We start from the raw sequence: 17,695 nt of genomic DNA, 5'->3' as shown, positions 1-17,695 counted from the left end.
ACGACTACCACAGGTGTTAAGCAAGCAATATCAGAGCTAAATTACCTCAAAGGGAAGCTAAATTACCCAGTCGAACTTGTCGCCCGGAGGGGGCATAAAGAAGCTTATTCAGCTCTGTTTTGAGACTAATGCATGTATAGAAAACAATGGTGCTGTTGTTCTGAAACAGAGTTCCTATGCATTTACTAATGCAAAACTATTTAGTGTTCGGCATAGGCTGTATAAAAAGTGGAGGTAGTCTGCTAGTTGCATTTCTAATATGTGATTTGACCAGCACCACGTCAAATCATGTTCTGTTGAAGAAGACCCAAAACTACCATAAACTCCTCAGGAAAAATGTTTAATAATGTTTTAAATCAAGTGAGAAGCATGGCTTACTTTTCCACGACTTCCAGTCAACAGAGTTCTTTATCGCCCTCTGCTGGTTATTCAGTAAATTGTTACTTCCTGCTTGGACGGCTTGCAAACAAACACTACCCACATTTTATAATATAATACAGTCTATGGTGCTGTCCCTTTACCTGCATGATGTGTATTTACCTGGGTATCACAGAAAACCTAAACATTGGTGTTTCATCTGTTTTTAAAAGCTTTAAAAGTCTATTGTGTGTTTCAGCAATCTGAGCTGGAAGTGATATCTGTGCAACCAGGGCCAGCCCTATGCCCAAGGCATTTTCTTTCCTTTCTTACTATTATTTTAATTATGAGGTTTGTTCATTTGTTGAGTGAAGTATGGCACCCATGGGCAGATTTTGTATTCATATGCAGAGGTGCAAAGTACGTAATTACATTTACTCGTGTTACTGTAATGGAGTAGGTTTTTTGTGTACTTACATTTTAAATCACAATTTACTGAGTAAAAACTTTCAAAAAAGAAATATAATATAATATATAATATAATATAAAAATAATCACACACTGGGAACTTTGGCAGTGAATGGTGAGGCTCCAATGTGAGTAAAAGCATATGTGACCTTTGACCCATTTTGACTGATACAGTATATGTTTCCATATTTCATTTTGTCAGCACTTTAATGTGTAAAGGTTTGCCTTTAATTCAAAGGATTTCTATCCCCTTGTACATTCCGCACGACACAAGAAAGAACCCCGACCTTGTTAAAAAAAGTAACTAAGCAACTGTTACTCTGAGAACATTTTAAACAAGCTACTTTTTTACTTTAACTTGAGTAGATTTTTAGACCAGTACTTTTTGACGTGTACTTAAGTAAAATGTTATCAAAATAGTTGTAGTTTTACTTTAGTAGAACATTTCTGTACACTTTCCACCTCCATATATATATTTTTTCTTTGAGTTTGTGTGACACCCCTCCCGTAGATGGCGCCCCAGGTGATTGCCAATATGGCAGTATAGATTTTGTGATTACCTTGCATTTGGAAGTATGTTGCAACACCTCCCTAGGAGAGGTGGGTGGGTAGACAGGGGCCTTTTACACTTCTGCGCCCAGGGCCCTGTTTGTCTTCTAACCCGGCCCTGCTTTTAATCAGGGGACAGCAGCACAGGTGCAGCCAATCATGTCCGCTGTGTAAAGTGAAATGAGTGACACCTGTGTCTCCTCTCCTCGCTTTAATGTTACAAGCTTTAAATTCACAAACAATAAGGGACAGTGAACAGTGAATCCCTTAAATAAATAAATAAATACTCGCGTTCAGTAAAGATGTCATATGAGTTCACAGTGCTTTGTTGTTTTTTGTGTCGTCGTCGTTACCTCCCCCCCCCGGTAGAAGAAGACGACACACATAACTTAAAGGATCGTGATAATGGGAGGAGTAAACAGGCAAGCCTGAAAAACACGTTTCTCCAGGCGCAGGATAAACCTCCTCCTCCCTCCTCCTTCTGTTCTCCAAAGCTCAAGAACATTTTTTATACTTTGTTGTTATTCGAGAGGTGAGTCAGAGGAGGATGGATGCTGCCGGGAGAGACGCGCCAATGAGTCCGCAGGAGAGGAGCAGCCACACGGCGTTCATAGACAACAACACCCTGTATGTGTGGGGAGGTTATCGGGTAAGAAACTGCAGGTGTCATTGTACCTGAGCAGGAGGAGCCACGTTGCAATGTATAACTCTATTGTCCTATTCATTGTTGTGTATTTTTAAATGTTTATCAACCAGACTTGAAATTAAAGTAATTCTGCCTCAGGTTTTTAAATGTTATTTATTCATTTTGAACCTACAAGCGAGTAAACCACACACAAACTACACGTCTTAAATGGTGTATTTTGTCTGCAAGTTGGTAAATTAGACTTTTGAAATATAACATAAACCTGCAACCAACATTCCTCTAAATCAGTTGAATTCACAATAATTGAACTTACCAGTACAATACAAGCTTTGTTCGGTTATTTGTGTCCAATAATGTACAAACTGACGGTGTAATCCTGTGAGGAAAAAGCTTTTTTCTCAGGAATCCAAGTTTTTCCACAGGAGGAACGTGTTTGAACAGGACAACATATGAGACTCCACAGTGTGACAAATTAAGGGGGAAAACACCTTGGGAAAAATGAGAGGGGAGAAATAATAGATGCAGATGCTTCCACACACAGGTGCTCTGCATTGTACACTTATTAGCCTGGACTGGATGTGCACTTTTCTGGTAGTTAATTCTGCTCTTTTTACTTTTTTAAAAATGTTCATATCTTCATATGTAGCTCCATCCTGATTATTGCCAGGGCCACAAAATCACACAGGAATAGAACATTGAAGATAACTGAACACAAGACGTCAGGTTCTGACGTTTGCTCTGCATTATTTCTCAGCTGGCTTCATTCAGCTGATAGTGGCTGCGAGTACACTGTGTTTTCATACACGCCTCTTATCTCCTGTTTCCTCACAGGTAGTTGACGGCGCAGATGTCATGTTGCCCAGTGATGAGATATGGCTCTGTGATTTGAACAGTGGGATGTGGTAAGATACAAGGAAGACCCCCGTTGTCGTATCAGCACGAAAAGGAACACTTGTCATCTTGACATTTGAGCGTCGCTGATAAACGTCACCCTTTTTTTAAAGTTGCTACAAACACTGACTCCGCACGCTTTAATAGCGGCCTCTTTTCTTTGTGTGACAGGGAGCGGAGGGAGATCGCCGGCAGTGACGTCCCCCGGGACTTGTCAGGCTTCTGTGGCGCTCATGTCAACAGCACACTCTACATTTTTGCAGGTTGTGACACCGTTGGATACACCAACGACGTGAGCGACTCGCACTGTTACTGTTTGCTAAAGCAGCTGTACTCTCATGCAAAGTACAACTGCATGCAAATTAGAGTCTGTTTTGTCGGGCATGGTGTTAAAAAAAACTTGATGCTGTCTTGAAGCTGGAAATCCTGCATCTTTGCTTAACTTGGGCTATTATTTACAGACAAGTTAATGCACATGTTGAAATACATTTATGATATATTAGAGAAATTGAAAAAGGACAGGGTTTTGTTATGGTGCAGTTTTTTTGCTGCATTTTCAGTTTGTTACCCAAATATCTTATTGTTGGTTTGGCCCCTTTTGGTCCAAGCAGGAATATCCCAGCATGGGAATTTTCCCAGTTGAATTGAAATTCAGTTATGACCTTTGAACTCATTTGCCTTACTCAAACATTGTTTCCACTCTCACACGAATGTCGAGCTGTTTGCCTAGAAAACGTAAAGGCTTTTCTCACTCCCTGTATTTTTTTTTTTTTTTTTTTTTTCTGAGCACAACCCAGCTTTTGTAATTTGCCTTCCATATTTAAGAGAGAATTAATCCCCCACGCCAACACCATCCTGGAAATTCCTCTCAAATCGACACGTTTGCAGCAGAAACTGGGTCTGGGGCACATTTTCTAAGAGGAGAGAAATATTTGACAGGCTTGCTGTAACATGAATTTGATGAGATAGAGCAAAAAATTAAAGTAAAATGACGTCAGACCGAGTTATGGAGGGGGAAAAAAAAGCAAGTCTTGTTCACACTGGAGCAGCTCGGGTACAATGTTGTATTTTTCACAAGACAGTAAAAGCAAAAAACTAAAATTAATTTAATCCTCAACCTGTATGATGGTGGGATTTTGTACAGAAAGTCTCATATCAAACTATGTGGACACTGGAGATTCTCCAGCTCGATCATCTGATCTGATCATCTCCGTTTCAAGAGGCAGACGAGAAATCAAATGATTTTGAAACTGAACTTTGAAGTTCCTATTTGGTGTTTTTTTTGCTTTAACTCTTGTTTTGTAGATGTTCAGTGTCGATCTCACCGAGCCGCATTACTCATGGAACAAAGTGACTGACGCCAAGGGAAAGACGCCGTCGCCCCGACAGAAACACTCCTGCTGGGTACACAGAGACAGGTCAGTTCAGCCTCTGAAGAAAAGGTGGACTGGTGCATACAAACGGCTGAACGAGCCTTACAGTAGTGCTTGCTTTTTGAAAACTCTTATTCATACACCAAAATTGGCTATTTGAAATGTACATAAAATGCTGTCATGGTACTTAATGGAATCCTTTCTATAGCACTTTGTGTTTCACTCAGTAGTTTCACATTCTGTCCATTTTGTTGTTGTGTCTATACAGATTAATTTACTTTGGCGGATATGGCTGTAAGACCTTAGGGCAAGTGCGGAACTCATCTTCGTCTAGCTTCGTCATGGACGAGATGTCCTTGGTAATTATTAATCGCAAGAAATTTACAGAAATGTTATTTTGTGCAAATGCAACCATTGGTAGAACATTGAGCTGATCGTGTAAAATCTGTGAAATAATTTACTTATTATTAATCGAAACGCATAATTCTAAAGTGCCCCACACAACGCTTTTCTTTCTTAGACGACAATCGGCGACACAACGTTCAGGTTTTGGGGCTGGAACAATGAAGTGAATGTTTTTGATACACGCACTGCAACATGGACTGTGCCTGAGACTCAGGTGAGTAAAAGAATGTATTAATGTGGTTACTTTTTTTTGTTCTTTCTGCAGCTGCAAGCATAGATTTTGTTAATGTTATTTCAGACAATAAATAGGAGATTTATCTGTAAGATGCTGCTGCTGTACACACACTAACTCCCTCAGTCATGTCTGATAAGGATGCAGCCTCGTAATGTTTTATTGTATCTGTTACTGCCGACTTAACAGAAGCAAAAACAATCATGAACCATATTTGTGATTTTTGAACGTGCAGGGATCGGCTCCTACTCCCAGAGATTGCCATTCCACCGCCCTTCTGGGGAACAAGGGTTACGTTTCAGGTGGTGTGGTGAGTTCTAATCTAAAAAAAAATCTAATCCCCATTTTAACCGTAAATGCTATACTGCCATAAGGAGAGTCAAAAAATGTTTTTTCATGATTTTTATTTTAGTTTTCTCTGTTCTGAAAAAGAGAAATATTTTCTTTTTTAGACAATAGTCTGCTTCTAACTTTGTGGTCACAGTTTAGAGGAGGCACTTTCCTGTTTCAACATCCCTTTCCTGTTATGTGACGGTGCCCTTGTGCACAGTCGGATCCTTTTTTAAATAAGTTGATTTCTCCGGGTTTTGTGATTAGCCTGTTGACCTCAGTCCCACCCGACGCCTGTGAGATGAACTGGGGAATGGACTGACTTTGAAACAACCCTCAACATCCGATGTCTCTACTGCAATTGTGGCTGAATTATAGTATATCCCTGCAGCCATTTTTCAAAATGGAGAGGCTGTACTTGCTGATTACTCTCCAAATATGAAAACCTTTAGCTATATACTGTATCTGACCCTGTTATTAGTTTATACATCCTTATATTACTGTTAGAGGAACAGTTTAGTCGATTTAAAAGCAACATGTTTTTTGTTTGTTGATTATTTACAGGAGACGCCAGAGATGGACATGTTCTGCTTAGACTTAGAAAGCTGGACTTGGACTAAATTGTAAGACCCTTCATTCTTCTCAAAACATTTAACTTTTTGTTTTAATTGTTTTACAACTGACTCTATGTGTGATATAACTCTTCATCAGTGACATCCCCCTGTTCTCTTCACCCATGGGGCGCTCCATGCACGCCATGGCGGCCATATCCGATCATGCAGTCCTTGTATACGGAGGTCTCGGCACAGACGGAAACACACTCAGTAAGTCTCAGTTATGGCGCATTGATCTCTTGTATCTCTACAATCGAGTGTGCCGTGTCCACACTGAATTTGAGCCTTCAAATATGGACAAGGTTTTGATGCCAGTCTAAGAACCAGATTTCATCTTCAGTTAAAACTCCCTGCTGTGTAATCTCATTTGTCACAAATCTTCTCCTAGATGACGCTTGGCTGTTTAACACGCTTAAAAGAGAGTGGACCAACATGAACCATGCACACAAGGGCAAGCCCAGGTAGTTTGTTCATACACTATGGAAAAATGATGTTAAAATGTTTATGTATCAAGCATGGATAAAAGATGAAAATAAAACTACAGCACTTGAATATGATCTTAGATTTATTTAATGGTTTATTATCATAGTTCTATAATTGCCCACATTATTTTCCCCTCAGAGTTTGCCACACAGCGAATCTCGGAAATGACGGCGACGTCGTCGTGTTCGGCGGAAGCAGTAACCTTTGTATTGTCGCAGACACGGTATGTGACGACGGGAAAGCTCTTTATTTGCAAGTTCTTTCTTTTATGGCCACTTCACTTTTTTTTTTTTTTTTTTTTTTTTTTTTTTGTGCAGTACTTGGTAGTTATTTTCTAACCGTACTTGTTCATTTAGACATCAGTAAATATTGCAGCACTAATCTGCACTAAATTATTGAGGGGAACTAATTATGGACTCAGTTTAACTGTTACATAAATACATCTTAAGTGGTTTAGTGGAGGGTCAAAGTGCACTTGTGTGTTACTACAGTGATTTCACATGTGGAGCCAGAGAATGTAAAGAAGTTTGTCTTCATTTTCTGTGTCGGCTCAGAACAGAAGTTAGCATTGCTGAAAAAATATTTGCCAACTTGTGAAATGATCTACTAGGGGAATATCAAAGCCTCCTCAGTGTCATGACAGTGTTACCATGTGGAAGAATAGAAGGTAGAATATTGGGTATGTCTCTGTTCCAAAGTCCATGGCATCCACAGATCCAAGGTATTTCAAATAATCGCTGAAGGAACAGGAAGTTTCTATCATTTCAGTATGTAGCAATGTAATCATTTACACTCGCATCCCTCCTAATGTGACATGTGTCATATTTGTCAATCCTCCTGTTTTCAGATGGTTGTTCTCAGAGCGCCATCACAACATCACTGCAGCAACATGATCGTCTTTCAGATGCAGCCATACTCCCTCTCCAGGTACAATTTGGTGGCTGACTGAACTGCAACTATGCATTTCTTGTTACTGCATATTATGTACAGTACACAGATGGTTACATGTGAGAAGTTGTTTGCATCTCCTTTCCAGTCGCGCATGGTTAAGCCAGTTTAAACAAAGTCTCACACACACACACACACACACACACTATTAAACGTGAGTTATTTATATTCTCACACTAAGCTGCTCCCTGTTGGGGCCCCGTGCACATTCACGCACTACAGCGGACAAGGTGCTGTGCTAATGAGCTTTACCTTGTTCTGTAGGGGGTTTTTCTTTTCCATTTGTTTTAACCAATGCAGGGTTATTTGATGGTTAAAGTGAACTTTTGTCATTTGGAAATCCGCGTCAGTTGCTTAGAAAATTGTCTTATTAGTGTAGATGTAGTCTGCCATTTATACGAGGGGAAAATACTGTCTGCCTCTGTTGGTCTCACTAGCAGCTCTGAAGCTGTGCACAGCAGTGTTTCAAGCCAAAGTTTCACCATATTTATAAAAATACCTCCTGTAGTTACAAAAAAATATTTAAGTTATATGGTCGGAGCTGCGATCACCTTTTGGCAAGTGTATTCCAAAAAGTAAAAATGACTGGGTGAAGTATAATCTGCCAAATATTACTACCCTCATGAATGAAACTAATTGATTTTGAGAAAAAAAAAACTTTACATCACGAGGTAGGAGCTGCAAAGAGTGCAAATGTGCATTTTATGGGTTGTACTGTCAATTTAAAGTTATTCAAACAAGTAAAAAGGAATGGGTGAGGTATAATCTGCTAAATATTAGCCTCAGGAATGAAATGGTAGGAACTGAAATCACGTTCAATCTTCCTTGATTTGCTTTAAAACAAGAACTCAAACTACCACACATGAAGTAACTTCTGTAATGCACAGACACAACATTGTCCAAGTATCTGACTATATTTTCATTAATCCATAAATTACTTTTGGACAAAGACAAAAAAAACCCCCAAATGTCTGAAGATCAAGGAGAAAGAAAATACTTTATTTTTGCCCATAAAAATCCTGTTTTATTAACCTTTTCTTTTTCACCCATCTCTACAGATTGTGTGAAGACTTTGTTGGGAAAAACCCACAGCTGTTTGTGAGGCAACTTAACTGGCTGCCGCCAAAACTGAGGACCAAAGTGGACAAGAGAGTGGCATTTTTCTCCAACCTGACACCCTGTCTTGCAGATTAATAACTGTTTTTACAAAGATACTAAGTAATGATTTATGTGCTGTATTTAAGAAAACAAAACATGGTGCTGGTTTATTTGTTTTAACTTAGGGAAATCTAATTTGTAAATAAAGTCTTTGCCTTATTTTTTAAAGTTTAATTGGATAACATTTTACTTCATGTTATGATTTATGTGCAAAGTGTTTCTGAATAAAGAGATTGCTATATATGTATTTTATTCTGGTGTTTATTTACACAATGAAAGGTAAAGTAGAATCCAGTAAGGGTGCATTTTTGTCAGACAAAAGCAGGAATGACCCAAAACCATTTTTAGTCTTCAATCACAAATGCACATGTTTTTATTGAACCTAACTGTTATAAAAAAGTTTTAAATCATATACCAAGTTTCTCTTTTTTAAATAAGCATTTAATAAAGTGAACTATGGCAGATGATACAAATGGGTTATTACAGATTACTGCACTGTGTGTCTGAGGGGCATTAAAAAGTAAATATTTCCTGAGATGGAAGGAAATTGTCTTTTTTTTTTTTTTTTTTTACATATATATTGTTCTTCTGTTTCTACTTCCTCTTTTGTGGGTCTCATTTACATATTTAAAATCCTTGCGACTCCACTTTGTTCCTCTCTACAGTATAAGCTCAACTTGAAGAACCTATAACTATTACTGCTGATAAAAACCAAGAATGGGCAGAAAGTAGCATTTCAATACCCTTTTTTTTTTTTTTAAGATTGGTCAAAGTTGATTTAGAGAAGAGGCCTGATTGTGAGTGGTGAAAGCAGATATGGGCCACTGGAGGTGTGTTGTCTGCTTTACACGGGCCGTACATAGTTGGCAGGGAGCATGCCTCGCTGCCCCGTGCGCTGATTACAACCAAACATCCATCCCTCGTCTATTGGCTCCACGTCTAGGATCAGATCTCCCTCCAGCAAAGAGACTTCATCCGCTTCTGCTGCTGCGTAGCTGTACAGAGCCTGGTATCGCTTCTGCGTGTGTGTGTGTGGAACCACAGGAGAAATTAGTAACAAACACAGATGCACTGACATGCTACACGTGATGACTTTCACTCCGCTACATTTCCTCTAACTATCTAACTATCTAAGTTACTCGTTACTATCAGAAGAAGAAGAAGAGTTGGTATTGGTCACTTTTCTAGTCTTGATGAGCTCGATCTTTCATACACATTCACACGCCGCAACATGGCGTTAAGTGTCTTGCTCAATACAGACTAGCAGAGTCAGAAATTGAACCCACAACCCTCATGTTTAAAGACAACTCGCCTTACAACTGAGCTACCAATGCTTTTTTTAAACTTTTACTTCTAAAACTTAAGTATTTTTATATCAAAACATTACTTTTGATACTTGATACTTAAGTACAGTAAATGTCAAATACTTTAAAAAGTGAACTCAACTTCTACCAAAGTCATTTTCTGGCAAGATACTTGTACTTTTACTCATGTGTCCCCTTTAGATACTTTATACAAGACTGAATGTAATTATTTAATATAAATATAATATGCCCCATATTATACATTTGTATTGATTGATTGGTTCATAAATGTCTTGTAGCAGCATACCAATGCAATGACATTGAACGATCACATGAACATGTAATGGCGGTGTCTATATTCCACACACCATGTTGTGTGTGTTTATGCAATAGCCTTACCCCTCCACAAGATGGGGCTACAGCAGCAGGGCGCAATTGTTCAGCTGGCTGCCTGAGAGTTTCAGGTGCGGATGGTTCATCTTCAACACACACACACACACACACATTTGTAAACATGTGCAACAGTGATTATGGTGATAAGAATATAACCTTTAAATGTTTAAAGGTTGTGTCTCACCTTGTCTGTTCTCAGGAGGAGGTGCGTCACCTCGAATTTTGCTCTTCTCAAAATCTTCATGGTACTTTATCTACACACACACACACACACACACACACACACAGGGCAGCAACATACACATTACACCACATGAGGGCGCAGCACTCAGAATTTAACAGCTGACCGTGAAGTTTTCTCACTGAGAGACAAGTAGTTCACCATTTTAGGAGGTGCTGCTGAGGGTGCACACTGCCTCATTTACTCTGGCAGTACTTTCTCTTTATACTCTGTGTTCTTCAGAATACGTATCCAGGTTGTTTTTACAAGAATCTTGGTGCTTGATTGATAAACATCAACTCACACAGGCTGATTTTTGAGCTGTGATATTCATACCACATGAAATAAGTCCATCAGGGGCCACTGAGTTGCAGAGGTTGAATGTGAAGTGAAGTGAATGTGCTTTGAGCTTTTACAGGCTGGAAGAGGAAGCTGAATGTCGATTAAGATAAACAAGGACCAGCCCCCCCTGTGTCCTCGGCAGACCTCGAGAGGAACAGATAGAAAACAAGCTGGTGGGAAAAAGACTGGAAGAGCGAGAGGGAATTCAAAAAACAACAACAGCAACAAAAAAAAAAACTCAAAGAAGGAGGGAGGGGAGGGGGTGGAAAAAAAGAAGAAAAAAAAGATAAAGCTAATGAAAACATTTGTCACTGGAGTTTGGCCGTTTGACATTGCATAGCTTATCAACAAGCATTCCTTTCTACGACTGCGGAGAAAATGTGTGTTTCAGAATGGTATGCATGCATCTACCAAGTCTCCCTGTGTGTGTGTGTGTGTGCGTGTGCGTGTGTGTGCAGTGGAGAGCGTGGCATTGATTTGTGTCCACAGCTGAGAGACTTTGACCATATAGGGCAGCTGCTGCTCAGTGGACACAGAGAAATGTCTGAAATGTGCCTCTGTGTGTGCGTGTGTGTGTGTGTGTGTGTGTGTGTGTGTGTGTGTGTGCAGGATCACACTGTGACATGATGCTTCACTGCTGTCTGGAGCAGTTTGTGCTCTGCGCTCACTGTGATACCAGCCTGCAAATCCTCAAACCTGAAACTCTAGTGGACCCTGGTGATGACTTAGTGTTGTATCTGTTCATTTCATTTCATATAAGTGACAAAACTTAAAAAAAAGTTGTTTTTCAAAGTAGATTGAGTGAGAGTTTCCTCTCAGGGCAAACGTCAAGAATTGTTCTCATTTTAAACTTGAGAAATAAATGTTACCACTTTGACTTGGAACAGAATGATTGCTTCTGGTGCTTTTCAAAGACAATGTACCCTAGAGATAATCTGTAGAAAACGCTGCCACATCAAAAATTCTGTATCCTCCGATTGTTAAACTTACCTTTAACTTCTAACCTCTGAATTGCTGTCCATTCACAATTAAACTTCTGCAGCCTAAACAGAAATGTCCCTGAAAATCATATCCGTGTCTCTCAAATGTTCATTTATGCACAATTAGATGTCGTCGTTTGTGTTTTACTCATCGTGACTGCACCTACGTTACTGATCTGGTCTTGCGTCTTCTTCAACCGCTGCATCTCCGGAGTGTCGACCACCACGCTGAACCCTCTGCCCTTGTTCTTCTCAAAGTCCTCCTTGTAAAGGGCCTTCAGATTTATGAGGGAAAAACAAGACATTATTTTTGGGGAAGGGGAGGAGATACTCAGCTTAGCATAGCAATGCTAAATAAATGCAACTGTTTCTTCTTGAAATTAAATAATGCTCACTACTTTTAATGTTACATCTAGTTCCTAGTTTCAGTTCTTCAGTTTAATACTAAATACTAAAGTACCTGGCAGCTGACTTTAGCTCTTTACTTAGAATCAAATCTAATAATATCTTAGTTTCATCTGTAAAAGAACAAGTTATTCACGGCATTCGTGGTCTCGGCCCGTCACGGGATGTTCTTTGTTACAGGATGTAGGCCTTTTTGGTGGTTTTCAAACTGTTACCCTTCACTGTAAAAGTATTTCTTGGTTGTAACAATGCTTCTAGGCAATAACTCTTATATTGTTGGAAAGACTGTGTATTCCCTTTTTAAATGGTGGCCACATTTATAAGGAAGATGCCTTTGTGGGTTGAGCAGCAGAGAGTATGTGGGCTGTGCCCATGAAAAACTTGTCAAATCTTCTCTGCCAATGCCAGACAAGGCTTGTCCTCACTGAGGTCATCTCAGTGCACAGAGATATCGAGATGAGATTCTGCAACCAGTGGCAATCCCTCGACAACGGGGGTTTATCAGAGACTGCCTCCAGAAATTGGGAGTGGAGAGGATGGAATGACCCGCCTGCAGTCCTGACCTCAACCCCATTGAACACTTGCGGGATCAGCTTCATGTCCGAGTGACCAACACAACACCAATTGGCTGACTTTTGGCCATCCCATAGCAGTGTGTGTGAAATCAAGCTGGTGACCAGCATGAGGAGAAGGAGGAGGAGGTACCAGGCTTTTGTGGCCGTGTTATGGTTCTTCCACATGCTACTGAGGCTCCTGTTTGTTAAATGAATGTCTTGTTAAACTGCAAATATGTCTTCAGACTTCAATCGACCAATCCAATAAATGACACCAAACAAGAGTTAATAGCAGAACAAGTTGTTTGGCATCGACAGAGAAGATTTGTCAAGTTTTTCATTGGTGCTTAACCCATATACTCAACTCTGCTGCCCAACCCACAAAGGCATGAAATTAACCGACTTTCCTTACTTTTTCTGCTAAGTTTATATACATGTACTGTATAATAGTGTATGTTATTTAGGGCACAATAGCAGAAGGCAAGTGTGCAGCAACAATAAATCTGACATCACCTGACTGCAGCATCACGTCGAGACCACTTAGGAAGGATTTAGCAAACAGGTTGGTGTGTAAGAAGAGTTTTGAATGCAGACGTGCATGTGACGAGAATGGAAATGGGCCATGAAGGTTGTACTAAAACATTCCTTATTGTAGCAGTGTTACAAAGAAGTGAAGTTTGATTATTGTTATGTTTTTGTTTCCTCCGCAGTTATTTAGTAGAACCGGGTGTTTTGTTACTGATCTGTTCTCGTGACTTCTTCCCTCTCTGCATCTCTCCAGAGTGTTGGCCAACACACTGAAACCTTTTCCAAGTCCTCCTTACAGAGCGCATGCAAATTGGTAATTCGTCAGGTTTTAGGGAAACTCAGTGTTGCGTTTAAAATCAGAGAGACTTAAGAGGTTTCGGTTGTGAGCTTGAAAATGGCTGTATCCTTCAAAATGACCGTAAATACTATATCATACATCATACAATATACCATTTTAATGAGCTTTTAACGGCGGTTTGTCCAGTTTCCTTGTAGACCATGGAATGAACAGAAACACTTATGACATTAAACCAAGCTAAAATGTTTATTTGAAGGCAAATCCGAGATACCCCCAACACACACACACACACACACGAGTCATGATCTTGCTATGAGGAATATGCTGTCTCAGAGAGAGAGAGAGAGGGAGAAAGAGCTCGACTACAAGACTTTTATGGTTATAAACAAAGAGAACTGGGTTGGTTGGATGAGACGAGAAAGGACACACACACACGCACACACACACACACACACACAGGCAGAGAGGAAGGGGGAGAGGAAACAGATTTGGTGTAAATCTGATCACAGTGTTATTATAACAATAGTGTGGCATAACAGTTGTGTTTCACAAAATGGGTTTTAACCAAAAATGGATGTGAGTTTGTGAGGTTAGGACCTTTTTGTATTAACAGAACAGATTTTTTTTTTGTAAATCTTTTGATTCACTTAAGTGGAGAGCTTGTTTTTGCAGTCACAGCATGAGGGACTGATATTGCTCACATGTGTGGTTCATTTTCTTGCTTTTGCATTCAACATTTTGGGATGGAAATGGAAGACAAAGCAGGTAGCCAGGCCTGACTCTGATATATACACACAGGCATGAAAAAATCCCAATCTCATTTAGACTTATATATAGAATACCGACAGTGCACATGGAATGGAAATATTTTCTTTTTCCTCTTGCACAGGAGGAAAAGAATAAAAAACAAACCCTGAAGTAAAACTTTAAGTGTAAAGGAATCTCATTAAGACTTATCCCTTCGATCAGGTGAGGTTGCTGGCTTGAACAGTGCGAGTAGATTAGAGTTTAAGAACAGTAGTGAAGGCTGCCAACTAGGCTGAGTTGAGATGGTGCCACATGAGAGACCAAAGGGAGGAGAGATTTCTTTCTTTTTTTCAATGTGCTGTCAAATTTATAATCACTTATAGCATCTCTCGTTTTTTAAGTATTCACACAAAAGGCTTTATCATAGGAATCCAACTGTCTTTGAGAGCAGAGCTGAGAATTGCGTCCTCATCTCCTGCCGTGAGACAGACGCGGATAAACAGAGAGTCATGGCGATGCAGTGAGATTAGGGAGAGTATCTATGGCAGTGAGATAAAGCAGAGACAGAATGCCAGCACTGGTCAGCGAAGATTTCTCACCTGACTATTGAGCATGGTCTGTTGCTTCAGACGCAGATTCTCGGGGGTGTCGGTCACAATAGTGAAGGAGGTTTTGGGGTAATGCCTAAGGATTACAGCAAAAAATTTATTCTAAATGTACTGATCAGCCACAACATTACAACGTGGTAAAATGAGAAATAGTACTGTACTTATGCTTACATCATCATTTCAAAACTTAAGGTTTCATTTTGTATTTTTGCCATTTTAAGTCGGCATTTTAAGTCGTCATTTTAACTCACTTTTTCCATCACTTCCACTGCACCAAAATGACTGTCTTTTGGTGCAGTCTATTCTTTTTAATTATCAGGTGTCCATTGGGGTGTAAACACTCACATACTGCAGTAAGGTTTCTTCTCAAATCCCTTGTAGTTGTTCATGCTCAGGGCCATCTTGCACACCTCGCAGCTGAAACAACCTTTGTGCCAATACTAGGAGCAAAAAGAGCAAATGTTTACACATATACATAAACATCCCAGATGTCGAGCTGTTAATCAACCATGACAGAATTCCTATTTGGTCCTACTAATGGTTTAAATCAATGGGCTTTGTATCAGCTGAAAAAAACCGAAAACTTGCAGTGAGACTTGCAGGGAAACTGGAAAAAACCCTGTAAGCACAGCTGTACTGTTGACCTTGTACAGCCATTCAGTTCCAATTAAACATAGCTACAGAGCAATCATGTAAATGTGGATCCATTTCACAAGATGAATACTGGAAAATGACTTGGTGAGTCAGTTTGTAGTAGATCAACTACCCCAATACACTATTTACTTGATTTTCTTGCTTAGTGTTACTGTTCATACACATGTTTATTCACCTGGAGAAGACATCTTAGTGTCACAAATCTATAAAAAAAAAGTCAAACTGAGCCACTGCCTGGAGGTTTTTAACTGTGTTTGCTGTTTATTCATTATAACATGTCATGTCTCAACAATTAACAGCTACATGTGCGCCAATCTGTGTAAAGAAAAAAACACCTTTGAGTGTAACCCACGTATTGCATTAATATCTGAAGCGATGATAGAGATTTAAAACAGTTCAGCTCAATCGAATGAAGTTATTCTCCTTTGACTGTGTCCCAAGCCTGACTTAATTAACCCAGAGTTTTCGTCTCTGTTGAGTACAACTAAACTAAACTAAAGTTTGTCTCTTTTTAAGACTCTGCACTGACTTTCATTCAATTGGTCAACCTAAACCTTAACTAGAACCAGTTAATGCCAAACCCTAACCTGAACCTAACAACAGTTCAAATACTGAGCTTGAACTCTAGTTCCACAGAAATCAGGGTCTGCCTCGTTAGGACCAGGTTTTGTTGTCCATGAAGACTGGTGTTTTTAACAGAAAAGGTCCTAAAAGGGTGAGAAAATAAAAGTACATACACACACACGTTTGCGCAGACGTTAGTATTCAGGACACTCTTGGACATAATGCATTCCCAAACCCCTTATCCTAACCTTAACCATCTTACCCTAACCCTAAAGCAAAGTCTTAATGCTTTAAAAACTCCCTTTAAGGGGTGACAGCCCTAACCCGGCCAAAAGATCCTCACTTTTTTTTGTGTCACACACAGTTTTTAACATTGGTCAGTGTTTATCTACCGGATGTGGCTCTCATTCTCATCACTCCCTTAATATGTGTGTGTGTGTGTGTGTGGGTGTGGGTGATTGTGCAGCATGGGTGTCCTGTGTGTGTGTTATTATACACTGCATGGGTGATTGTGTATCATACATATGCTCAATATTATAATAGGCAGCCACAAATGCCAGACAATTAACAAAGAAAAGCAGAGGGAGCACTGTTTCATTACAAGTGGTGTAAAAAATGGTTAACAAGAATAAATGATAAATAACCAACAACAACAAAGGTAAAAGGTTTTCTTTTCAAAAACGAGAATACTTCAAAGTGTGTTGGGAACTTGAAGCAAAATTCCTACTCATTATTGTCATCTTTTGATGTGAAAATGCAGCCATAAAGCGCATAACACATTTTAATTTAACAAAATCTATGTAAAATATTATATAATAACAATATTAAAGGTCACATATATGTTGCACCTTACCTTATCAAGGCAGTTGATTTTTTCTGTTGGGTAAACTGGCTTTTTGCATCTTCCACAGGGCGGATTCATTGTGATGCAAACCGAGATTTTTTTTTTTTTTTAACACTACACAAAGAAAAATAATAACTGAATAATGACAGAAAATAAGTAAAAAGCTTTTAAAAGTCAGGGCACAGATTGTGATGAGCGGCCGGGACACTTCTCTTGCAGGCAATTCAATTAATACACGGACGCAACTTCAGGCTGAGGAGGAGTCAAGTCAGGAGCGCGACGCCTTCATGTTCCCACAGAAATGGTCGGATTTAAGAACTTTATTTGAATTGCGTGTATAACACACGGCACGGTGGTAAATGATAGAATGAAGACCAAGATGCACAGTAGACGAGGTATTGTAGTTTTTTTCACCACACCTCGTCTAAACCTGCCGCTGCCACGTTTATCATTTATATCCTCTTGAGAAACACAGAGACTAAACTTAATCCAAAGCATTTTTTGACACTTTGTGTATTGCTCAACGTAATTCGTGAAAACATTTTTTAAAATAAGCAAAATAAACACAAAGAATTTCTCATTAAATATTTACACGTTGACATGTTAACAAGTGTGAATTACGTCTTTCTGCTGGGCACCTGAAGGCAGCGGAATCATTTTAATAACCTTAAAAGGGAAAAAAAAACAAATGATACCACAATATTATCCACTTTATTGTGGGTTCTTTAGAGTCAAACATTAGTGTAAAACAAAATGATGAAAAGTTAGTACCAAGCAATTGTGACAAAGTAATTGCCATA

At 39.4% G+C, this 17,695-nt stretch overlaps 2 protein-coding genes across 2 annotated transcripts; one reads left to right on the top strand and one right to left on the bottom strand.

The window, feature by feature from the left end:
* Positions 1–1,639: 1,639 nt before the first annotated feature.
* LOC131448980 (kelch domain-containing protein 1-like) lies at positions 1,640–8,701 on the top strand. Its single transcript, XM_058621834.1, has 13 exons — positions 1,640–2,023; positions 2,852–2,922; positions 3,083–3,203; positions 4,217–4,329; positions 4,553–4,643; positions 4,805–4,903; positions 5,157–5,231; positions 5,816–5,874; positions 5,963–6,075; positions 6,254–6,326; positions 6,487–6,571; positions 7,196–7,275; positions 8,355–8,701. The coding sequence occupies exons 1-13, from the start codon at positions 1,922–1,924 to the stop codon at positions 8,488–8,490; spliced, it is 1,218 nt and encodes a 405-aa protein (XP_058477817.1). The 5' UTR covers positions 1,640–1,921; the 3' UTR covers positions 8,491–8,701.
* LOC131448979 (LIM and SH3 domain protein 1-like) lies at positions 8,275–17,133 on the bottom strand. The gene is made up of 7 exons (XM_058621832.1): positions 16,905–17,133; positions 15,179–15,273; positions 14,825–14,909; positions 11,861–11,968; positions 10,336–10,405; positions 10,158–10,237; positions 8,275–9,472 (listed from the first exon to the last, which is right to left on the bottom strand). Exons 1-7 carry the CDS (start codon positions 16,971–16,973, stop codon positions 9,299–9,301), a joined length of 681 nt encoding a protein of 226 aa, XP_058477815.1. The 5' UTR covers positions 16,974–17,133; the 3' UTR covers positions 8,275–9,298.
* Positions 17,134–17,695: the final 562 nt, after the last annotated feature.

Source organism: Solea solea, chromosome 21 (genome assembly GCF_958295425.1).
Source record: "Solea solea chromosome 21, fSolSol10.1, whole genome shotgun sequence".
In the NCBI taxonomy this organism is placed as follows: domain Eukaryota; kingdom Metazoa; phylum Chordata; class Actinopteri; order Pleuronectiformes; family Soleidae; genus Solea; species Solea solea.
The sequence above is the reverse complement of the archived record's forward strand: the minus strand, read 5'-3'. Positions and strand labels throughout refer to the sequence as shown.